Below are 24697 nucleotides of genomic sequence, written 5' to 3'. Positions count from 1 at the left end.
CTTATTAGCCAAATGAGCCATCCTATAGGACAATACAGGATTTGGCTTGAAAGCTGCTTAATCTTTACAATTTAAACTGATTATTAGAGGGAATCCCCTGGCAGTCCAGTGGTTAGGACTCAGCATTTTCACTGCCAGAGCCCAGATTCAATCCCTGGTGGGGGAACTAAGATCCCACAAGCTGCACGGTACGGCAAAAAAAAAAAAAAAAAAAAAAAAAGAATAGATAAACAAACCGGTTATTAGAAAAATATCTCACCTAGATTTTTTTTTAAAACCTCAAATTTCTGTTTCTTTTATTATTATAATAATGTTACTGTATTATGTAATTATATATCAATAGACTATTAACATAATGCATTAATTATAAAGTTATATAGTATTGCATATCTATTATAACAGTACGTAGTACGCGTGGTGAAGAGAACCTAGAGGTGTTTATTGTCTCAAGTATGACTCATGCATGAGCATCAACAGGGTTCCGACCAGTCACATGAACGAACACTAGACAGGGATGTCCCCTGCTGGAAAGGCCCAAGGCCTCACTGTGCCCTGGGCAGTGGCTCTCTACCAAATGGCCGGCGTCTGTGCAGATCTCTTCTCTGCCAGAGGAAGAGAGCCCCCGGGATGCCCCCCTCGATCCTGCCCTCCTGGTACTCCCCCCCTCATGTAATCCCCACCCTCGATTTGCCCAGGAGGCCTTTGTGACCAATGATACGGCAGAAGTGCTGGCGCGTCCCTTCCGGGGTGAGGTCATAAAAGACCCTGGGGCTTCCTTTCTCTCTCTCGCTCTCCCCCCTGGATCACTGGTTCTGGGGGACGCCAGGTGCCATGTCTTGAGGACACTGGGTCGCCCAGTGGAGAGAGCCACGTGGAGAAGAACTGAGGCCTTTAGTCCAACGGCCAGTGAGGAGGGGAGGCCGGCTGACCATCACGTGAGTGAGCGTGGAGTGGAGGCCCCAGCCTTCGGTGACTGCAGCCTCCTGAGAAGCCCTGAGCCTTCCTTCCTCAGCACCGACTAAAGTCAACATTCTTCACCTGATAACAAGAGCACAAACGTACTTTAGAATACACAGTGCTTGCTGTGGAAATGAAAACTTATGAGTAAGTAGAGCCAGGACAACAGGACAGTTAAAAATTCCGCAAATAATAGACTTGTTTTGAATTGTTTTCCAGGAAAAATAAAACCATATTTTAGCTAACTGAGCCACCCCCAGATTCCTGGCCCTCAGAACCTGTGTGAGACAACTTGTGTTTGTTGTTTTAAGATGCTGAGCTCCGCAATAGATGCTAATAGAGAGAGCTGTCCCTGTGTGAAATGCCGTGTCCTTCATGACCTCTGCCCCCTCCACTCTGTCCAGGTCACTGTTATTACTCAGACACACAGCTCACATCCAAGGAGTGGGCCCCCTACTGCACAGCTCGGAGCTCCTGCAGGGTCGGGGACCCTTCCCTCACCTTGCCTTCCTCCTGCATCTGCACAGAGCCCGGACGTGGCTAACGCTCAATAAATGTTTTCTGTGTGTTTTTTCCTCTCCCACAGAGCCTGAAAAATAGTGACCTACCCATACAAAGCATTCAGGAAATATATGTTAATCAAATGAACAACTTACAAAACTTATTACCAGCTCAAAAATTAGCACCAGCCCCCTCAACAATGAAGTCAAACATTCTTCATCTGGTAACAGGACACAAAAGTATTTTAAAATACACAGTGCTTGTCATGGAATTAATATTTGTAATGAATTAACATCAGCACAACGGAGTGGTAAAAATTCCACGAATAGGAGGTTTTTTAAAAGCCCGCATCTTTTAGTTATGCTTTATAGGCAGAGCCACCTATGTGAAGGTCGTCCCGACTAAAACCATCAAGAAAGATCTGGGGACTTCCCTGGCGGTCCAGTGGTTAAGACACCACACTTCCAATGCAGGGGGGAGCGGTTCAAACCCTGGTCTGGGAACTAAGATCCCACATGCCATGCAGTGTGGCAAAAAAAAAAAAAAAAGCAAGCAAGCTCTGGCTTCTGGCCTTTTGAGGGCAATACAAGCGTGAAAACACGCGTGGATTTTCCAAAGCCCCTCATGGTGACAGGTTCACCATAAGCAGGCAGGAGCAGTGGCAGAGCGGTGACAGCTGACACGAGAGGCACCAGGCCTTCACTTCAGTGTTTACTGATTGCCTGCTGTGTGCCAGGCACTGCAGCAGAGGCTGAGGTATTAAGAAGCAGATGGCGGCACTGACTCCACAAGCGCTTGCTGAGTCTCCCCACCTTCCCCTACCCCCCGCCCCGGACAGGCCACTGAAGTGGGAGTAAAGGACACGGAAATGAAGATGCCCTGTGGTAACAGCCATCAGAGTAAGGAATGCCCTCCCCTGGGATGCCAAACAGTGGGCCCGACTCTGCCAAAGGTGCCGTCCCTCTGCGAGAGGCCACTGTGATCCCTCACTCACTTAGCTAACAGCTGTCACTATCAGTATGCCCCCGGCACACACGGAGTGCACGTACAAAGGTGGCCCGGGAAGAGTCAGCCCGCATGGAGCTCACGGTCCAGCAGTCCCAGCGGGCAAGACAACTAGTTACAATGTTGAACCTTAGTAAGCAAGGACAGGATGCAAAAAGTTTTCTAGACAGAGTCCAAGTGGCATGTGGGATGTCAAGAATAGAGTCTAAAAGGGCAGAAGGGGCAAAAGCCTGTGCAGGAAACGGCCCTGTGCAGGGACATGACCCAGAGATTGGGAGCACACAGCCCAGAGCAGGCAAGTCTGAGAATCACTCCCGAGGTGGTCGCAAGGCTGGTTACGAAACGACAGCGGCGGGGTTTCTAACAAGAGGCCTCAGAATCCTCCTGACCCACCAACTAAGATGAGGAATTGCAGGCCTCTCGCCTTCGGAGATGGCCCACACTCTTGTCTGTGGAGTGTGTTTCTCCCAAGGCCGTTCTCGCCTTTTGAGACAGACCGCATTCGGTCTACAGAATATGTATCTCTCTAAATAAATCCATTTCTGGACTCCCCTGGTGGCGCAGTGGTTAAGAATCCGTTCCACAATGCAAGAGACACGCGTTCGAGCCCTGGTCCGGGAACACCCCACATGCTGCGAAGCAACTAAGCCCATGCGCCACAACTACTGAGCCTGTGCTCTAGAGCCCGCGAGCCACAACTACTGAGCCCACGTGCCACAACTACTGAAGCCCGTGCACCTACAGCCCGTGCTCTGCAACAAGAAAGCCACTGCAATGAGAAGCCCATGCACCGCTCGCCACAACTAGAGAAAGCCTGCACGCAGCAAACGAAGACCCAAGGCAGCCAAAAAAAAAAAAAAAAAAAAAAAAAAAATCCTTCTTTCTCCTGAAAAAAAAAAAAAAAGATGAGGAATTGCAGAATGTAGCTCTGTGAGGGCTGGGGCCTTGTTCACCTGAGCTGAGCGCTGAGCACTGAGCTTGGCACAAAGTAGGCACCAAATGCAAATACAGGTGGTGGAAGAGCTCACGAGCTGAGACTGGGCCCTGGGGAATCTGAGGTCAGAGGGCAGTTCGAAATCCAAGTCTGGCTCTCTGTTGGAGCAGGGACTCCATTTTGTTTTGATGGGCAATCCTAAACCAAAGTGGAGATATGGTTTTCTAAGCAGAATATCAGTTCTTATGGTGATAAAAAGTAGTCTGGGACGAACAATTTGTTTTGCCACATGGTGAGAATAATTACTATAGAAATCACAGCTAATATTTAGTGTTTGCTCCATGTCATGCACTGTTGTTGGCCAACGGAATCTTGATAACAACCCTATAAGAAGGTACTGTTCTTATGCCTATCGGAGCCAGCTTCCGGGCATGTGTGTGATCAACGCAGTCACACAGGACACTGCACACAGAAGGGCCCACGGGTGGTTAATGCTCTGCTGTCTCATCTTGAAATTCTTAGTACTTTTCAAACAAGGGCCCTGCACGTTCACTTTACACATTTCAAGTTCCCTGCAGAGTATACAGCACCAGTTTTCATCCCCGTGTTAGAGAAAACTAAGGAAACATGAAGTTAAGTGTCATAGCTAAGACGTGGTATCACAGGGACTGGACCCCGGGCAGTCTGCCCCGGATCGCACTCGTCACCCCTTCACTACACTGCCTCTTACCCTGCCAGGCAGCCCTTTATCTGTCCTCCAGGCACCAGATAGACCACCTGCTTCCTGAAGGCAGGAGCCTGTCTCTTTTTCCATCAGTACATCCTCAGTGCTCTGCAGTGCCCGGCACGCTGCAGGTGCTTAACCAATATTTGCTGAATGAATATTTGCTGAGTAACTCAAACAATCAATATAACACTAAGGGAACAGCAGAGACAAGGGAGGATTTCACAAACTAGAAAACTGACCCTTTGAGTTAAAACCTTTGATCCAGAGTAAAGATTCATCACACATGAGAGGGAGAATTGGACACCACATTCTAAAAGTAAACCGAGGTGTTTTTAAGTACTTTCCTGTCTTGTGTGTCTTAGAGCTCTTTTTAACCACCTCATTTTAAAAATGCTTATTAACTCTTCCACATCATTAAAACTAGTTTTCATCTTTGCTTAGGTAATGGTTTCTTATTAACAATCAAATAAAAAGTCTTAATCAAGAAATGTAGCACAATACTGTGGAACACTACCAGAAAATATTTTTGCTCGATGCTTTTATGAATCCTACTACAGAATATAAAATTTTCTACAAGTGTGTTGTTCATAATTAAAATAATAATAACAAAAAATTGCTGACATGTATTGAGGGCCAGTATATACAGGTACTGCTCTAAGTGCTTTTCTTGGATTTTCTCATTTAATCCTCACAATAATAATAATAATTCAGATCTCTGAATTAGATCTAGTTCATGCCCCATTTTCAGATGAGGAAAATAAGGCACAAAGTAGTCAAGTGACCTGCCCGAAGTGACAGTTAGGAAGTCCCAGGGTCTGGATAACAATTTACAAGCAAGCCCACACATGTCCCTCAAAAGTGTTCTTGGTATAAAGACACTGACTTCTTATTTAAAAGGGGCATCTTTTGATGAATTCAGTCAAAGAGAATATATGTTGGGTTTCTGAGATAAAGCAGACAAAACAATGTATAGTTTCTACACTGCTAACTGCAGATCCTAATCTGGTCTAGTTTACATCAACCCCTCTTTATAAACAGATTAACCTAAATTTGAAAATCAAGAAAATAGCACAGAAATTGGCACTGGAGAATTCCTGGACCCTTTCCCCTCCTGACTTTCCTATGTTCATCAGATAACACCTCCAATAAACTGTTTCCTCGCTCACTTCTCTTAGGCTGTAAAAACATGGGCTCCCCTCCACCTAGACCTAAAACAAAGACATCTAAGTTTTGTAAAACTCTGGGACTTTCTTTCTATGCCATCATGTCATGGCACACAGAGTCCACGCTGACACGACGGCCCTTTGCACTGTCCAGGTTCCACTCTGACCTGTGATCCTCAGCGGAGGGTGTCACTTTAGCCCGATGTGTCACCACAACATCTCCAGCCAGTAGCGAAAAGTTGTAAGAGTCATGGGTGGGGGGAAGGGACAGTCTCTGGAGATGAAAAAAAAAAAAGGAAAACCCCCATCTCCAAAGAGAGAGACAAAAGGGAAGGAAGGGAAAGGGGTCTGTGGTGGGCTTTCTTAGCAAGAGACAAGAGCTCGAAGCCACTTAGCAGTGATCACTTAGCAGCTTTATCAGACAGGGAAACTGAGGCTGCCGCAAGAGGACACAGCTTCCCTGAGGAGCTTCAGAGGTGAGCTCGGAGACGGGGAGGGGGCGAGCCGAGCTTACCCGAGCGCCCAGCGCTACCAGCTGGAGTTTCTGGCCCGGCGCATGCTTCCCGGCTGGGTCATAGGTGGCCTGCGGTCTCCGCCCCCAGTCGCAGGAGCCGCGGGTACGCCCCCTAGCCCTCTCTCGGGCCCCCGAGCTCGCCCCCGGCTCTCTCAGAACTCCTGTCCACTCCACCCCCACCAAAAGCCGCCTCCGCCCCCCGTACGTTCCCCGGCCCGGTGTTAGGAGCCCGCAAGTGTCCGCCCCCGGGCCCCCCAGATGCTCTCGCCTCCCTCCCGCCCCCAGGACTCCCAGGTGCCCGCCCTGCCTCGGACCCTGGGGTGCGCCCCCTCCCCCGCCCCTCCCTTGCTGAAGCTGGGGGGCGGCGCACAGTCCGGACCCAGGCGAGGCCCAGCCGCTGCGGCCGCATAGTGCGACGTGTCACAGGCCGGGGCGGCTCCTCCTCCCGCGGCCGCGGCCACTGGCGCCGCAGGGGCCGCCCGCAGGGTCCGGCAGGGATGCCAAGCAAGCCCGAACACGCACGGCGGCCGTTACCTTGTTGGTGGGCACCGACCGGAGGCGCCTGAAGATGGTCAGGATGTCCTGCTTGCTGGGGTCCCCCATGGTCAACAAAGAAACGAGGCGCAGCTGGCCCCGCCAACCGGGAAGGGGCAGAGCAGGAGTGGTTGCCGCCTCCGGGAGGTAGACGATGGCCGAGTGGCGGGGCTGCCCGTGACGAAGAGACCCGGCCTCTCGATGTCCCCGCCCACTGCCGGGGCGCACGCGCCCCTCTCCCCCGTGGCCCTCGCTTAACCGTGCCACTGGCTCCGTCCACTCAGGCCCCGCCCCAGTTCCTGCGCAGGAGGTTCGTGCGCCTCCTCCAGGCTTCCGCCGGGCCTCCGCTCCCGGCGGTGCGTGGCGAAGCCCGGCCCGGGTCGGCTTTGTGCCTACGCGCACGGCTGGTCGAGCCACCGCCGCTTCGGCTGACGAACTGCTTCCTCGGCCAAGGTCCTCTCACCTCCTCCCCGTGAGAGCGGCAGAACCTGTCACTCCAAGTGGCAAAGGAGGAAACTTGCGGGGCAAGGGCCTCCCCGCCGTCTCCCCACACCCGAGGACTCAGTCCAGGCGCCGGATTTTCGCTAGTCGCCTGAGCCCTGGTGGGAAGCGTCCTATGGCGAAAGGGATCAGTTTGGGTTACGTCAGTGAGAGAGTCAGCAGTTCTCCTGAGGCAAAAGGCGCTCAGTCAAATCTGATGAATATAGACAAGAAAAGAAGCTGGCCCTTTCCTACCCTTCGGCTGACATTACTAACTGGAGGGTTTAAACGCTTGGAGAAAGGTGCCTGTTTTGCGTTAGTGGGTGTGGAGCCACTAGGTAAGTGTCACCTGAGGTTCCGCGGGTCAGGAGAAGGATAACAGGTTTTGGAGTCAAATGCAACACCTTGGCTCCAAGCTCAGTCCAGCCAGCTCCTTCCCAGCTCTGTGACCTTGGTCAGATCACGTCTCTAAAGCTGGGTTTGCTCCTCTGTACAGTGGGGTGAGAGATGGGGTATCGGTGCTGAGCAGTGCAGGAGAGCAGTTCCCAGTGAAGCCCTGGGAAAGGCTTTGGCAGTGGTCTTCCAACCTGTCTGGTTAGATGCCCTCAGGGAAGTTGGAAGCTTGCAGGGTTGGAACTATTCTAAGGAAGGGAAATGTATTACCTTCCAGAACAGTAAGTTACTTTTACAGTAAGTTTCAGCTGTGACTGGAAGTTCTGCCTTGTATTGAGTCAAAGTATATACATACCCCTGTACCTTGTGTCCCTAGGTACGGGTTTGACCCTACACAGAATACCTGGCATGTTTATGAGTCCTGTGCTTTCTGATGGGAATGGGAACGATGGTCCCATTTACTCTTTGGAGTTGAAATCTTCTTACCAAGTTATATATCAGATTTCAGGATATTGTCTACTCCAGTCTCCAGTACAGAGATCCCTGAGAAGAAGGAAAAAAGTGCAATGAAGTGTAGACAGTATCTACACTAGTTGGGGCATAAGGAGACACAGACACCCCAAAAAAATACCATTTGTACACCCATCTTTCTCTTTTCTATCATCTGCTTAAGCATTCTTCATAGAACTTATTATCACCTAATGCCAATAATGTGTAATACTCCCCTCAACTGAATATAAATTTTTTGAGATCAGATGTATTGCATCTACCTCTCTATCCCCAGCACCTAGAACAAAGCCTGGCACATAGTATGCATTCAGTAAGGATGCGTGGAATGGGCTTAGAATGTAGAAAGCTGCAAAGAATGTCACTCCTAACATAATAATGAGAAAAGGCTGGATACCCTTTAAAATCATAACTTCTCTTGAGCCCATCAGAGAGCTGAGGTTGCAAAGCAACCAAGTAAACTGAATTCCAAAGAGAGCCTAGCCTCTCCAAAGACACTTTGAACAAAGAGCTCTTTCACCTTTGGCAAAGCACAGGGGAAAGAGGTGGCTGCCACACAAGTGGGCAAGAGGAAATAAGTTAAAATTTTAATGAATTCTTAGAGGCCAAGCATGGGCTAGCATGTCAATTTGGAATAGCTAGGAGCCTCAGAAACAACAAGAGTTTACATTCATTCACAAGCTCTTTTCCGTAAACCTCCATCAGAAATCTTTCTTCATGAGAAAGATGGAGACAGAGATCTCTGACACCAGAGAGAAACCCCTTGGTAGGGCAGGCATCCAACTTTTGGGGGACGGGCACAAAACCCCACCCGCTTCCCTTCTCTCTTAGAAAGCAAAAGCAGCAAATTCACTCTCCCTCAGGTTACAAGCAAAGATCCATTGCTGCCAGGAGTAGAAGCAAAATCTAGTCATACTAAATCCTGAAGAGGAAAGGAAATCCTCTTGCTCTCAAAGGAGGGTAGGCAGAAATTCATTGCTTCAGATCTGAGCATAATAGAACACAGAAGAGCTTCGAAAGAAGGGCCCAGCCAACAGGCAGGCCCACGTTGCTTTCTGGGTACTGTTCTTGCCATCTGTGTCTTATGGGGATATCCTGGTGTGGCTCTGGCCAAGTGAGACAACATTTAGTTTATTTAGTCCATCCAGTCGGACAGGAGCTTGCTGAAAGCCAAGTGCCACTCTAGGAAAAACTGGACATGCTTACATAGTTGTATGATGAGTCACAAAGTAAGAATAAGCGCAGATCTCGTCCTTGCCCTGGTGGACTTTAGTTAGTGCTGAAAAGAAAACAAATTGCTGACTTTAAAAAACAAAACAAAACAAAAAAAACACACAATGTAAGAGCTGTGAGTTGAATTTATTCAGCGTCTTCCTGAGGATTGTAACCCAGGAGACAGCCTTTCACATAGCCTTGATGTACTGTTCCAAAGAGGTGAGGGAGGAGCCAGGATATATATGAATTTGGGGGGGAGGGGCTGGAAAAAAACATGTATTTGAAAGTCAAAAGATTACTGGGAATCACAAAAACAGACATCTCAAGTTAATGATTTTAGTGCTTTTCTCTGTATGGGAAGATACAAGAATCTGGGGTTACTGAAATTTTTCCTTAGTTATGTATCTTAACTATCTCAGGGCCAGTATCCAAAGGACAGAATGATTCCTGTTTTTCTCCATCCTGAATTCCCCTCAGGTACACTGTCAGTGGGTGACTGCAGTGGCTGTTGGCTTGATCCTTGTAGAACTGGTATGGCAGGCAACATTTTTTTTTCTTTACAAAGTGAACACTATCTCAGACATGCCATTTCTGTACAGGTCAGATACTTTTGAAAATGAGCCCATGGAATCATGAGCAACCTTATCTGCTTTTTTTTTTTTTTAAATTAATTAATTAATTTATTTATTTTGGCTGTGCCGGGTCTTAGTTGCAGCACATGGGATCTTTAGTTGTGGCATGCGGGATCTTTTAGTTGCAGCATGCGGGCTTCTTAGTTGTGGCATACATGCGGGATCTAGTTCCCCGACCAGGGATTGAACCCAGGCCCCCTGCATTGGGAGCGTGGAGTCCTACCCACTGGGCCACCAGGGAATTCCCAGTCTTATCTGATTTCCACCAATCCATATATGCTCAGGCAGTGCACTTGTTACCAAACTGAACTTGGGTCTGCTTGCCCACTGCACAACAAAGCCAGTTTACTGACACTGGGTTGTGGTGAAGGAAAGCATAGTGTTTATTGCAGGCACCAAGCAAAGGAGAATGGGCAGCTCATGCTCCAAGACCCAAACTCCTCAATGGTTTTCAGGGAATGGGTTTTAAAGGCAACATTGGGGTGAGGGTTTCAGCTCGTGGGCTTTCTTCTGATTGGTTGGTGGTGAGTTAACAGGGTGATATTTCAGGAACCTTCTGGTTCCAACCAGTCTGGGGTCAATGTGCTTGGGGTCAGCGTGTAGTCAACAACCTCCACCTGCGTGGGGTCTTAGTTTCTTCAGAACAACTCAAAGATGCATCAGATTGTTATGACAATTGTTATGAGGAGGAACTAGGACTCTGCTCTATCGATGAACTAGTTTCTTGACTGCTTTTCCTTTGTTTCTGCATTTCCTCACTTCCTTGATTAGTAGCTGCTTGAGTCTGGTCTTTGGAACACAGGGAAGTTCTGGGAGACTAAAGCTGTTTTTCACAAACAAGAGACAGGGGACACAGAAGGGCTTTTGTACCCAGGAGGGCACCGTGGAGTCCTGCTTGGTTTCACACTTCTGGAAATTCACAAATGCCCTCTCTGCCCCCGTTTTTTTGGCTGCACTATGTGGCTTGTGGTATCTTAGTTCCCTGACCAGGGATCGAACCTGTGTCCCCTGCAGTGGAAGCGCGGAGTCCTAGCTCCTGGACCGCCAGGGAATTCACCTTGATTGATTTTTTAAAAATAGAAATTTAGGACTTCCCTGGTGGCACAGTGGTTAAGAATCCGCCTGCCAACGCAGGGGACACGGATTCGAGCCCTGGTCCGGGAAGATCCCACATGCCGCGGAGCAACTAAGCCCGTGCACCACAACTACTGAGCCTGTGCTGTAGAGCCCGCGAGCCACAACTACTGAAGCCCACACGCCTAGAGCCCATGCTCCACAATAAGAGAATCCATTGTGACAAGAAGCCCGTGCACTGCAACGAAGAGTAGCCCCCACTTGCCACAACTAGAGAAAGCCCGCACACAGCAACGAAGACCCAACTCAGGCAAAACTAAAATAAATAAATTTATTTAAAAAAAAAAAAAGAAATTTAAGCTGATGCCATTACCGCCCTTAATGGGATAAAAGATTTAGAATCCTCATTACTGTGACATTTGCAACATTACAATATTATAAAAAATAATTGGATAGTGAAATGAAAAATTATGTTTACACAAAACCTGTACTTGAATGTTTATAACACATTTATTTGTAATCAAAAACTAGAAACAACCCAAATATCCTTCAATTGGACTGACAAACCATGGTAAATTCATTCAATGTAAACTACCCACAATAAGTAGTAACAAACTGATCCATGAAACTACGTGGATGGATTGCAGACGAATTACGTGAAGTGAAAGATAAGACAATTTCAAAAAGCTACATATTGTATGATTCCATTCATATGACATTCTGGAAAAGGCAAAACTATGGAAACAAGACAGATCAGTGGTTTCCAGGGGCTGGAAATACAAGGAGGGGTTGATTACAGAGGACCAGGCAGAAATCTGGAGAGTGAGGGGACAGTTCTATATCTTGTTTGTGGTGGTGGTTACATGACTTATGTGCATTTGTCAAATTATACACTAAACAGGGTGCATTTTACTGTATGTAAATTATACCTTAAGAAGTAAAAAAAGATGGGAAACAAAGACATGCTCAGCAATATGAGACTTCTAACACATGGAATGTCATGCAGCCATTAAACATTTTTAGTGGAAGCATATTTAGGGACAGGAGAAAATGCTCATGATCAAATATTAAGAGAATGAAGCAGGGTACCAAACTACGTTTAGAGTATGATCCCAGTTTTGTAAAAAACACACACATTAATGATAAGGACAATGAAACATGGGCACATGTGTATGTTTAGAAAAAAGACTAGAAAAAATGCACCAGAATGTCAGCAGTATTACCTCTGGATGTTGGGACTTCAATGTTTTTCTGAATACTTTTGCTTAGTTTCCAAGTTTTCATCTGAACCTTTGTTCCTTTTACAACTACAGAGTGGTCATTAACATTGTTTTGTGAAAACTATCATAGAGGGGCAGGAGGAGCCTGGCTAATCTCGACCAGGAAGTGGCCAATGAGCTGCACACAGTTCGCTTGCAGTCAGTTTCACCTTGTTGATCAAATGCCATGCGGCTCGGGCTTCCCTGGTGACGCAGTGGTTGAGAATCTGCCTGCCAATGCAGGGGACACGGGTTCGAGCCCTGGTCTGGGAAGATCCCACATGCCGCGGAGCAACTAGGCCCGTGAGCCACAATTACTGAGCCTGCGTGTCTGGAGCCTGTGCTCCGCAACAAGAGAGGCCGCGATAATGAGAGGCCCGCGCACCGCGATGAAGAGGGGCCCCCACTTGCCACAACTAGAGAAAGCCCTCACACAGAAACGAAGACCCAGCACAGCCATAAATAAAAAAAAAAAAAAAAAAAAAAAAAATGCCATCCGGCTCGGGGCTTTTTGTTCTCAGACCTCTTGGCCAGGCACTCGGGTTTCTGTGGCTTTCGGTTGCCATGCTGCATGGCAGGGCTTTAGCCCGCTGACGGCCGGTGTTAGTTATCCTTTCCTCAGAGAGTGATGTTATTTATGCAGTTCATTTGTTCATCTGTTCCTTCCTTCCTTCATTTCCTAGCCTTTTCCACAGAGGATTTGAAGAGGTCTAAAACAGTCCAATCTGAGTTTTATTGGGTGGTCCAAAATTGATTTCATTTTTTCTTTTCAGTTTCGCTCCAAAGCACTGGGGCTAGAGAGAAGATTAAGGCCCAGTGTCTGCACCAAGGAGCTTGCTGTTTAAGCAAGAAGACGTGCCAGTAGTGGCACTGAGGTGCTCCAGAGCACGGAGGAGGGCCTTTCAGGTCCGCCGTCTCCGAAATGGGGTAACTCCCATTCTGGTAGGTATGTTAATGAGCGCCACTGGGGGCAGGCACATCCCCGCCCTCTGAGGCAGGCGACCTCGTTGTCCAATAGCACAGCCTAGTGGGCAGGGACTGTACTGCACTACCCACGTCTGAACCTAGCTCTCTTGGCTGTACGGTACCTTGGGCAAGTTACCTAACCTCTCTGTGCCTCAGGTTCCTTACCTATAGAAATAGGAATAATATTTACCTAGTTCATAGGGCTGCTTTGTTAAATATTAATAAATGTTAAAGAGTTTAGAACAGGGTCTGGCACAGAGTGAAATACAAATGTTTACTATTATTGCCATTTTATAGATGAGCAAACCAAGCCTCGGAGAAATTAAGTATTTTGCTCAAGGTAACGTAGCTACGTAAGGTCCCACAATTGGAGCCAAGTTTGAGTGCAGAGAATATGACCTCACAGTCCATGCTCTTAACCACTGGCTTCGTTTTCACACCTTTGTAAGACTCGTTAATTTTCAGAGAAGAAAAAAATATTTTGTCAAATTTTGGTGCGGAAAACCCAGCCTTCTTCCGTACAGTTTCAGAGATGGATGAATATACGGCTTGGAGGAAGCATTCACGCCCAGCCTCTGGCTGGGGAGGATCCGGAGTCTCCATCTGGGGTCTGCATACTTTGGTTATTACCGGCTTGAGTTAGGATGGTGTTTGGGGGTGAGACCACTTTCACAACAAGGTGCCTCATATTTGTGTGTTTAAACAAGCACTTTCACACTCTTGACACCAAATGATGATGAAAAAGAAAAGATAGGAACCATTTCCCCATTTTCCAGATGAGGAAACTGAGGGTCAGGGACACAGGGTGCCCATCCGACCCTCATGAGGCACCTCTCCCTCTACTACCTGGCTGCCTCCTAACCCTCCCTGCCCCTTGCCAGGGGTGGGAGGTCACGTTGGCCTGTGTCCCTTGCTCCCTGGGCTCTCTTTGTCCATACCGTGCCCACCTCCTCGGCCCAGACTGGTTGATCGGTCTCTGGGTCCCCAGAGCTGGGTTAGGAGCATCTGCTGGTTGTATGAACAAATCAAGGAGGACACGGAATCGCTGGTACTTTGGGCAGCTCTGACTTGCTCAGAGGGTGGTCCTGGGTCAGCGTCAGCTGGGGACTTGTTAGATATGCAAGCCCTGGGCCTCACCCCCAACCTGGTGACTCAGAAACTCTGGAATGTGGCCCAGCAAGCTGGGTTGTAACAAGCCCTCTAGATGTTTGAGAACCAGCAGTTTAGACAACAGCATCTGCTGTTTGGAGTTGGGCATCGGAGTTCAAACCCCACCTCTACCCTGACTTGCTGTGTGGCCCGATGTAAGTCACTCAAGCTCTCTCGTTTGTTTCCTCATCTATAAAATGGTGCTCATACATCGTGAGGAGATTTCTATGATCCTTTGCAGGGAAAGGTGCTCAGCACAGGGCCTGGCATGTAGCTGATACATGTTTAGCCCAAGGCTGGTTGGAAACAGCAGGCTGAGAAGCTGCCTGTCCCCCAAGAGTGCCGGCGTCAGCGTGGCTCCTCTGACCCTGTGCTTGGCAGTGGCCCTGCCTGGTGGGGCATGAGCCTCATACCTCAACCTGGGTCTGTCCTTCCCCGGGCAGCGGAGCTGCTTCTATCCCAGGCCCAGGCGTCTCCACCAGGGGGCCCCAGGTCTGTCCATTGAGGCCCTGTGGCCCGGCCCTTCTGCTCGCTCCCTCCAGAGACCACAGAGATCCAGCCCGGAGGTCACTGCGGGCCCGTCTAAGGGAAAACTAAGGCCCGGAAAGGGGCACACACCTCCTGCCGGTGTCTGGGCAGGGGCGCAGAGGGGGGCAGCTGCCACCCTGGAGAGAGCTGGGGCTGTGAGAGAGGGTGGGGGGATGAGAGGTAGTTTCCAGGACACCTTGAGAGCAGGGCCCCGACCTGGCAAGTTCTCCCGCTTCTGGACACCCAGCTCAGAGAGGCTCAGGCACCTGCTCGGGCTTCAGGGCCCCCAGGGGTGGAGGTCCCCCCAGTCTGCCCACAGCCCAGCCTGACCTCCACGCAGGCGGGGACGCTTCCCGCTGGAAGTGGGGGAAGCAGCTCAAGGACCCCATAGTGCTCCGCCCCTTAGGGTCTTGGAGCCGGGTTGGGAGGCCCTGTTTGTCCAAATTTCCTGAGACTTGTAGGCTGACCTCCAGAATCCACCGCGCACACTCAGGAGACCATCCTGCCCCCTCCTTTCTGGCCACTGCGGCCAGTATCACAGTGACTCCGTCCCTCCCTGATCTCTGGAGTCCCCTGAAGGCAAACGTGGGCCCTTCCTCATGTCTGTCCTGGCACCACCAAGTCTTGCACACAGTAGGTGCTCAAGAAATGCTTGGTGAATGAATACAACCCAGGAACAGAAAATAGGGAGGGAGGGAGCCAACTGCCTGCCAGGAGGGGCTACTCGGGGTCAGACCTGGCTCAGCTCCTCCAGCCACTTGCTCTGTGGCCACAGGCGCGTCACTCCTGACCCTCACTTGGCCTCAGTTTCCCCGTGAACAAGGAGGGGCCCCTCAGCCTCCCACACCCCTATCCCACGGATGGCAAGCGGCCCCCCAAGCCTGCCCCCTAGGACTTGAGGCGTTGGCACAGCCCAGACCCACAGGCCACCCAGAGAAGGCCAGGCCAGGCAAAGGGACCGGCCTGCCTGTGTTTAGGTGGATAAGGGCCCTGCAGGGAAGCCTGGGACACCGAGGCCAGCCCTGTCCTCCATCTGCAGGGACTTCAGAAGACCCAGTGTTTTAGCTCGTATTGTGGCAGCATCAGATCCCTGCCCAGGTCACTAGGCCAGAGGTCACTTGCCCTCTGGGCATTACTGGGGGGCTTGGAGAGGAGGAAATACTCCCCCCCGCCCTCCCCCCGCTGAGGGAAGTGGGGTGGGCTGCTGAGGGCCCTGGGGACCCCTGAGGGTGGTGTGGATGCAGCAGTGACCCAGGGGGAGAAGGGGCAGCTTGGCCCAGGCAGTGGCTGTGGGGGTGGGGAAGGACAGAGAGGCAAAGAGAGCTCAGTGGCCCAGCATGGAGGGCGTGGGAGGGGCAGCCAAGGATGCCAGGGGGTCCTGACGGGGGACCAGGAGGATGAGGTGTCACGCATAATCATGGCAAAAGTTATCACCTCCTGAGCACCTGTGGCCTTTCACCCCTTAACCCTGACCCCCACCCGGGGAGGCAGGTATCACTCTTGCCTGAGAAGATGAGGGCCAGGAGCGAGTTAAGGTTTCCAGGCTCACCCTGAGGGCCAGGACAGGAGAGGGCAGGTGGGCAGTGTGGGCCCTCCAGGCTTCCTTGCAGGAGCTCTGAGGATACAGGAAGCTGAGAAAAGGGCCTCGCCGAGCAGCGGTGGTGTCGGCCCGACTTTTGAGGGTTCCTCCTGCTCACCCACCTTGTTCTTTATCCGCCAGTGGAGGGAGCGAGGACGGGCTTGCCCTCGAGAATCCTGCAGATGTGGGTTTGAATCACGGTTCTGTCACAGGGCCTTGGGCAAGTCACTGGACTTGAGTTTCCAGACCTTCTGTGTCTTCTGCAAAGTGGGGTGACTCCAGCCTCCCCCGTGCGCTGGCATCACAGAACCTGAGCTCACCAGAAGCCCAGGGCTGGCTGGCCAGCAGGCCCAGCTCAGGAGATGGGAGTGGGAGCCTGCTCTGACCCCCCCTGTTCTGCCCTGGCCCAGCCTGTCTCTCGGAGGAGCCTGGGGCTGGCGAGGCAGAAGCTGGTGACCGCCCTGGGCAGCAGGCAGCGGCGATGGGCTCCATCCAACTCCTCCTCAGAAGCGGACAGCAGGGGCCCCATCACCATCAGACCAGGTGGCAGATGACAGAGATTCATCCTTGGCCCTTCATGAGCTGGGCAAAGTTTACCCCTGCCGTGGCAGCTACCCCCTCGCTCCTTCTGCTCCCCTGTGAGGCCCTGGTGCCCAGGTGGGGCGCTTCTCTGGCAGCCTGACCGATGTGAGTGAGTCCGGCAGCCCTCACATCTCTCCTTTCCCGCTTTGCCCCGGCCTCCTTTCGACTCAGGTCACCCCCGAGGGTGAGGGTGGAGGGCTCTTCAGGGATTTTACTTGGTGCCACAGACCAGCGGGGACTCCTTGGGTGAGTCTGGCTCTTGGAGCCTCTGCTTCTTTCTCTGTAAAATGGAGACGGGGAGACTCATCTCACTCACAGCGTGTTTGGAGATGGGCAAGCTCTTTGCAGATAAGGTAAGGAGAGAGGGCCCAGTGCACAGCGGGTGCTCGGGAAATACGTTCAAGGAAGCTCGGGTGAGGAGTGGCCTCTGGTCTGGTCCTGCTATTTGGGCCTTGGCGAGTGGGTAGGGAGGCGCCAGCCTGCTGCCCACACTGGGGGAGCCTAGGCCACACAGCGGCAGGTTTCGGGGAGAGGAGAACTGCAAGGGGCTCCGGTGCCTCAACTCCCCAACCTCTAGCTTGGCAGGGGCAGTGGGACAGGGACACGGTCCCCTGGGCAGTGGTCTTGTACCTGGGATCTTGCCCGGCTCCAGAGCTGGTGCATAAATGCCAATGAAGACACGTCCACCAGCTGATGAGAGCGTGAGGCACACGCACAGCACAGAGACTGTCATACTCACGAGATCAACTGTTTATTGATTTTTTTCTAAAATACTATGCGTTTAAAGAAACACCTAAACTGAAAAGACGTGACAATTTTTGGTACATCTGTAGCAAAGGAGTGAGGATTTCTGCTGGTAAGTGTTCATGACAGACAGACACACATCCATTTTCCAAGCAAGACATCAAGCTCACTGGAAACACTGAATAAAATGCATAGCTTGTGATGGCAGCAGCCATTTCTCCAATGTCTGAGTTACACAAAATAAAGGTTATCCCTCCCTCCCCTGCCCCGTGACTACAGTGTAGCTTCCTGCCCCAGCACGCCTGCTCCCTGATGACTAAGGATGCTGAGAAGAGACCCTTGTGCTAGGGGGGTGAGACCCAGCTTTTGTTTGCTCACGAGGAATACAGATGACAGTGAAATCTGCAACTGCTGGAAAGACACGGGAGGTTTGTACAGTGTTCTGCTACAGAAAGGACTAAGGCTAGTTAGAAGTTGGACCCACAGCCAGCCAGTGAGGACAGACTTCCCTACCGCAGGCTCCACTTCAGAGAGGCCCAGGGCCCGAGCCCGGAGGGTCTCAGCCGACCAGCCAGGCCTGTGCCCAAATGCCACGGTCTTCAAGCAGTTTACAAATTAAACCCACTGTCAAAAGCTGTTAAATCTCATTAACACAGTAGACGAGCTCTTTAGATTCTCTGAATATCAAATAATATATACAGATATACACCAAGACATGACAGTCTAATATAAAGCATCTTAACTATAGATGCATTCACTTGAAAAGTTAGTCTTCTTATTTTTTAACCTTTCAAATCACTGATAAAATTGTTAATTTGCATGAGTGAAGTTTTAAGCACAGAGTGAAAATAGTTTTTAAATATGGTGACTTTAGAGAGTACGACATAAGGTTATTTGCGAAACTCACATTTGGATGCCCCAAATGTGGACAGCATTCACAACAGGAATCCAACCATGTGTTCCCATCTTTCTACTGCAATCTCTTGTCTCAAACATTGTCTGTCCAAATGAGCTACCGGCTCTCGCAGCTTGCCCCAGGCAGTGGCATGGTTGATTAACAGTACGACATGGAAATAGAGATATTTCCTTAAGACTGGTGTACATCCATCTATGCCATAATTTAAGTATAAATGAATGGAAGAACATGTATATAAAAAAGTAACTGTACACAGCCTTTAAATTAAAAACCTCAAAGTCCTCCCTCAGAAAATGGCATTTAAGTTTGTTCATCTAAGTTGCAGGTGATGGGACTCGTCAGAGAAAGTAATCAGTGGAACCAGAATCAGTGTAACCCACCATTACCATGGACTTGGAGGAGAGGAGGAAAGACAAGGTCAAGAATATACAGATCCATGATAAGCCAACACACAGCGAGTAGGGGAGCGGGAGCGGGGGCGGGGAGGGGCCCGGCGATTTCTGTTGTATTGCATCTTCCTGTTTGCACATCTCTCCATTTGCACTGTGGAAAGGGTGCCGAGTCCCAGGTAAAATGACCAGCTTGTCTGCCTTCAAGAGACACCATGAAGCCAAGAGCAATGGAACCATCATCTTTTGCAGGAAAAGGAGTGGATGCCCACACAGCTGGCTGGAGGCACCAGAGCCCGGGGCCAATGGCTAACAGAGCTCCTGGGCCCTCCACCTCCACCCCTCCGCCAGCCAGCCCACCAGCCCGTCACTGGATCGCCTCGACGTAATTCGCTGGGTACAGGCCAACCTGTCCGTTGTCCAAGCGTCCCTTGCACCAGCCCTGCTCATCCTCATCCCCTATCTTGGTCAGCTCATCCCCTGCAAGACAAAAAGGAAGCGGTCTTGGTGACCACCGGGTCAGAGAGTCACCCTCGTGTTTTAGCCCCCACCGTGGGCCCACAAAGGGTCCCTAACTTGGGTGGGAGGGGCAGGCATTCTCCTGGGGGCAACGTGGCCCGAGGGCCTGGCTCTTTCTCTACCAAGTTGCATCTGAGGTTTTGTGTTTAGCCATGGGGGCCTCTGAGAGATCTAAAGACGCCGGTCTCTCACACAGTGACCCCAAAGCAAGCCATTCTCAGTTGCCAGCGGGGCTCCCAGAATTAAACGCTGCAGAATTAAACGCTGCAGGACTTTTGCCTTCCTGACTGTCCCAGGCCAGGTCATAGGAATCCTTTCACAGGGTCCGTGCCACCTCCCTCACAGCCCTGTACTGCCATCCTTCCTTGCCCTGGGCCCTGGCCCGCCTGATCTTGTATCTCCTCCAGCACTTGTTGCCATGGTCTTGGTGCCTTCATTTAATGTGTGTCTGGACTGCAGGCTGTGGGAGGGTTGGGGACCCATTATTCTATCCCCAGCACCTAGCTCAGAACATTTGTCCTCTGACTTAAAGAAATCAACCCCTCCCAACACTGAGAGTGTTGGCACAGTTCTGGAGTCTCCCCATGGCTCTGTGTTAGTGCAGTTTATCTGTCGTTTGTTCAAGCATGAAGGAGCCTCTACATCACGCCAAGGCCCTGTGTGGTGAAGGAGATACAGACATGAGAGAGGGACAGATGGAGCCCTGGCCCCTCCCGGAGACAGGCCAGGGGACGAGGACCAAAGGTGTGGTCAGGGCTGAGGTGGAGGGAGGTCCAGGCCTGGGCCTCTCCTGTTCAGGACGGCAGGGCAGCCCAGCCAGGCGACGGGAAGGAGCTCTGGCCGGTGAGCGCCCTGCAGCGACGGCTGTGGGAACTGGCGGAGGACAGGCCAGCTGAGGCCCCTTCTCACTGTTCAGTTTGCAGCTTTGTATTTCTTGCTGGCATTTTGGTCCATTTTTCAGGCTCAGTTGCATTTTTTTTCCTCAGGCAATTACGCCTTGTTTAGCAACATTTCCCTGACTCCTTACTTTGTGTAGCAGCGATACTGATCCAGATGCCTGGGGGGCCAATACCTGGGCTGCTGGGAGACCTGGCCAAGGCCCCGCCCCTGGGGCCTAGTTTCCTCATCTGTGGACCGGGGGAAGGGGTGGGGGGGCGCTGTGAGGACTAAGTGTTAAAACACAAAAGGGCCCTGGGTCTGTGTAGCGAGCACTCGGTAAACGGCGGCTGCCGTTACGCCCATGAGCGAGATGGTTCTCCTGCCCGCTGCTGTGCACACGACCCGCTTCTGGCAGCACCCGTGCTCGTGCAAGTCTGGCTTGGCAACATCAGGAGCGAATGCAGGGGGCCGAGGCGTGGCGTGCTGAGCAGTAAACCTCATCTTCGCCCACCCCCAGGTGCCCCCGTGGGCCCCCGGCAGGGCCGACACTGACGACTGGTGTTTCTCCCATCAGGCCCTGATGAGCGAGGCTCCCCGGAGCCGACAGGGCACCAGCTCTATGATGCTGTCACGTGGTGAAAAGTGCACCAAGCAAAGACTCCGCAGGCTCCCAAGGCCCAGAGACGTGGAGAGCGGCCAGAGCGTGCTGAAGACAGCGGAAGCGGTATGGGCCGGGAACTAATGTCACGTCGGGGAAAAGGAAAATAACACGGAAAACAGACGAAACTAATAGGAACCTTCCAAGTTGTGAAAATGTAAACCGGTGACTAGAAACATTCATTTCAGTTTGCTTTTGGTAATTCACTGGGAACGGAAGGAAACATTTTAAATCTATAAAACTGCTGACTAATCCAATAGGTAAAATTTAGAGGGAATTCCCTGGCGGTCCAGTGGTTAGGACTTGGCGCTTTCACTGCCGGGGACCGGGTTCAATCCCTGGTCAGGGAACTAAGATCCCACAAGCTGTACAGTGGGGCCAAACGAGAAAAAAAAAGATTTAGAAACAATGAGAAATTGAAAATCAATCAGTCAACAAACAAAGCAGGGGGGAAACAACCCCAACCAAAGATGTCAGAAAACTCGAGGTAATTCCCTGGCGGTCCAGGGGTTGGGACTCTACCCTTCCACTACGGGGGGGTACGGGTTCGATCCCTGATCAGGGAACTAAGTTCCCGCAAGCTTCAAGGCACGCCCCCCCCCCAAAAAAAAAGAAACAAAAAGAAAACTCAACAGAGGTGTTTAAAGACACGTAAGAACTTTCTACATCCAGGGCTTCCCTGGTGGCGCAGTGGTTAAGAATCCGCCTGCCAATGCAGGGGACACGGATTCGAGCCCTGGTCTGGGAAGATCCCACATGCCGCGGAGCAACTAATCCGTGTGCCACAACTACTGAGCCCGCGTGCCTAGAGCCCGTGAGCCACAACTACTGAGCCCGAGTGCCACAACTACTGAAGCCCACGCGCCTAGAGCCCGTGCTCCACAACAAGAGAAGCCACCGCAATGAGAAGCCTGCGCACCACAATGAAGAGTAGCCCCTGCTCACCGCAACTAGAGAAAGCCCACGAGCAGCAACAAAGACCAAACACAGCCAAAAATAAATTAATTAATTAATTTAAAAAAAAAAAAAAAAAAGAATTTTCTACAACCAGCCATAGGCACCCAATGACCAACCCTGGGGTCGAGTGTCTGGGGAGAGCTGGGTGGCCTGCTGAGTGCAGAGAGGAGGGCTTCCGGACACAGCCCCAGCCGAGGTGGGGTGGGTTCAGAAGTGAGGGTCTGTCCCAGAGATGGAGCGCGGAGGGCACACTTCAGCCTGTGCTGGTTGAGTCAGGGCCCAGCACAGCCCCTGCCCTGGAGGGATGGGTGCTGAATCTGGGCTGACTTTGAGGAGGGGCAAGGCAGAAGGAAGGAACTTGGCTCCCTTTGGGCCCACCTGGCGCCAGGCCGATCAGGCCTCTCTGGACAGGATCGAAGATAGTGCTCTTCAAATGGAGGGTTGCAACCCATTTGGTGAGCTGCAACCAGCATTAAAGAAAAAAAAAAAAAAGGACAGGATAGAAAATCTCCACACGCAGAGCTCATACAATCAGGATCCAGACTGTTCTATAAAACCGGGGCTTCAGCTACTGGCAGCAAAGGTGTGTTGGTGGTAGGCGTGCACACAGCATGGCTGCAGGAAGAGCGTGAAAGGCACTGCCCCAAGATGAGGCTCTGCGGGCCCACGGACACGCTGCCTGCTGTTCTGGGGTCTGGGCTCCTCTGCCAGCTGTGGGCCTCTGGAGAAAGGCTTCGCTTGGGGACCCGTAGGGCAGCTGCTTCCAGGGGGCCTGGCGATCAGCATCTCCCGTGCACAGGCCTTAGCCCTGCTGGGGCAGCATCTTGGGCAAAGGCACATGGGCACCTCGCTGTCTTCTAAGCTTTGGTGTTGAGGATCTGCTACTTTTTTTTTTTTAATTAATTTATTTTAATTATTTATTTATTTTTGGGTGTATTGGGTCTTCGTTGCTGCGCGCGGGCTTTCTCTAGTTGCGGAGAGCAGGGGCTATTCTTCGTTGAGGTGCGTGGGCTTCTCATTGCGGTGGCTTCTCTTGTTGCAGAGCACAGGCTCTAGGCAAGCGGGCTTCCGTAGTTGTGGCACGCGGGCTCTAGAGCGCAGGCTCAGTAGTTGTAGCACACGGGCTTAGTTGCTCCGCGGCATGTGGGAACTTCCCGGACCAGGGCTTGAACCCTTGTCCCCTGCATTGGCAGGCGGATTCTTAACCACTGTGCCACCAGGGAAGCCCCCATCTGCTACTTTTAAAATGGGGGGTGGATTGGCGAACACACAAATGAAACTAGCAGGAATTGTAGCAGACTTAAAACAACCAACCTCCCCCAGCAGGCTGGAAGCACTCGCCCCCGATGCCAGCCGGGAAGTCCACCTACCAGTCTTGAAGCTCAGCTCATCGTGCTCCTGCCCTTCGTAGTCGTAAAGGGCCCGGACCCGCACTTCCGTCCCCGAGGGTGTGTCCTCGTCAAATGGATTTGAGTCCCCGTTGGCGTCCGTGGAGGAGAACGGGTTGTTAGACTCGTCGTCGGACCAGTCCGTGGGGTAGCTCTGGGTCTTCTCGTAGCTGCTCACACTGCAAGAAAGGGTTGACCCAGGGGCCTGAGCACGGGGTTGGCAGAGGCCTGAGGCCCTGCCTGGAGCCGTGGTCCCCGCCCGGGTGGCCGAGGGAGCCCTGGGGCTGGGCTGGGACCCCTTCTGCAGGATCACGGCCCCCTCAGCAGCCCTGCGTGGGCAGGCTCCCTGCGGGGCCACCCGGCACGCCCATCTTCCTGTGCTGGTGTGCCGGGACCTTGACATGGGTTAACAGAGGGCAGAGAAAAAGCAACCACAGCTTGTTAACTGGTGCCTCCCTCCCTAAGAGATCGAGAAGCCAGAGACCGTCCACCAGCTGGCAGCCGGGCCACCTCCTGCAGGCCTCATGCATTGCTTTGAGTGCCGAGGGGGTGAGACCCTGGACAGAGAGGAGAGACAAAGGGAGCGAGGTGGAAACCAGAGGGAAACGTTTGTTCACCAACTTTTTGGCCTTAATGTCCTCCTTCTCACTGACGGTGCTCCCCGTGTCGTCCTCGTCCTCGAAGGGGTTGTAGCTGGACAGTGAGTGCGCTGACCGTGCGGGGTTGCTCGGGACACTAAGGTCGCTACGGGGAGAGAGAGAGCTTTCAGGGGACCCCAACTCGGCGGCCCCCACGGCCCCGGTGCTCCCAGCTGCAGGATCACAGGGCCAGGGTTTGAAGGGACAAATCAGCTCCCCGTCAAATAGGAGGACTATGTTGTTGCGCAGAAAGCCTGTTTCAGCAAAACACTTGGCAACGCTTTGGCTGTTAAATGCGCTTTAAGTGTCTAAGAGAGAACAACGTTTCCCTTTGCCCTCCTTGTGTCTGAACACAGTCTATCCTAACAGGAGCCCTGGGGTGCGCACAGGCTGTCGCTGGAGCAAAGGGCTTCTGGGCTCAGGGGTTCTCTCCATAGTCTGCCCCACCTGGCTCTCTGCTGAGAGCTGGCAGCCGACAGCCTGTGGGGCTCAGCCTGGGGAAGGTGACAGCCGGGGAGGCTCAGAGCCCTGCCGAGAGCAGGAGGGAGGCTCCCGGAGCTCTCCAGACCCCACAGCGCAGCGTACCCTCTCCTTCTGACTACAGAAGGGCCCAACAGCCTCCGCCCTGGTTCTCCTGGGTCTGCAACTTCCAAAATCAGAACCAAAGCCTGCTGAATAGCCCTTTCTGGGAAGAAAGGACCCCTTTTGTGCTCCAGAGAGGGAAAATCCATCTGCATAACTGTATCAACTGCCTACTGTGTGCCAGGCCCAGAGGGTACCAGAGAGAAATTTGACCCCAGCCTGGCCTGAGTGCTGACAGCCAGGCGATGAAATGCAGTGACTACAGGTACAGAGTGCAGAACAAGACAGTAGAGATAAGACAGGCCCCCGAGAGCCCAGGCACCCCACT

The 24697-nt window shown here is 51.8% G+C and overlaps 2 protein-coding genes and 3 long non-coding RNA genes across 11 annotated transcripts in view; 3 read left to right on the top strand and 2 right to left on the bottom strand.

Moving 5' to 3' along the window:
• The window catches only part of ARFGAP3 (ARF GTPase activating protein 3), a 59382-nt gene extending 52826 nt beyond the window's left edge, over positions 1-6556 (bottom strand). The window contains exon 1 of one of the 3 annotated variants that reach the window (XM_082420611.1): positions 6336-6556. In XM_082420611.1, the coding sequence (XP_082276737.1) occupies positions 6336-6404 (69 nt within the window). In that variant the 5' untranslated portion in view covers positions 6405-6556. The remainder of the gene's footprint in view (positions 1-6335) is intronic. The other 2 variants (XM_082420610.1, XM_082420612.1) reach the window with 2 other exon arrangements.
• The window catches only part of LOC309641080, a 349060-nt gene that overhangs the window by 143232 nt on the left and 181131 nt on the right, over positions 1-24697 (top strand). The window lies entirely within an intron of this gene.
• LOC309641093 overlaps positions 1-24697 on the top strand; it is a 299958-nt gene that overhangs the window by 127162 nt on the left and 148099 nt on the right. The window lies entirely within an intron of this gene.
• LOC309641079 lies at positions 6731-12385 on the top strand. The gene is made up of 2 exons (XR_014252509.1): positions 6731-7159; positions 11950-12385. It is a non-coding gene; the product is annotated as an uncharacterized lncRNA (long non-coding RNA).
• The window catches only part of PACSIN2 (protein kinase C and casein kinase substrate in neurons 2), a 135690-nt gene continuing 128427 nt past the window's right edge, over positions 17435-24697 (bottom strand). For 3 of the 5 annotated variants that reach the window (XM_082420629.1, XM_082420630.1, XM_082420631.1), the window contains 3 exons: positions 23771-23893; positions 23132-23328; positions 17435-19228 (listed from right to left, as the gene is read on the bottom strand). In XM_082420629.1, coding sequence (XP_082276755.1) covers positions 19116-19228; positions 23132-23328; positions 23771-23893 — 433 coding nt within the window. In that variant the 3' untranslated portion in view covers positions 17435-19115. The remainder of the gene's footprint in view (positions 19229-23131; positions 23329-23770; positions 23894-24697) is intronic. The other 2 variants (XM_082420632.1, XM_082420633.1) reach the window with 1 other exon arrangement.

This window comes from Balaenoptera physalus (genome assembly GCF_965194825.1).
Source record: "Balaenoptera physalus genome assembly, chromosome: 13".
Taxonomy (NCBI): domain Eukaryota; kingdom Metazoa; phylum Chordata; class Mammalia; order Artiodactyla; family Balaenopteridae; genus Balaenoptera; species Balaenoptera physalus.
The sequence above is the reverse complement of the archived record's forward strand: the minus strand, read 5'-3'. Positions and strand labels throughout refer to the sequence as shown.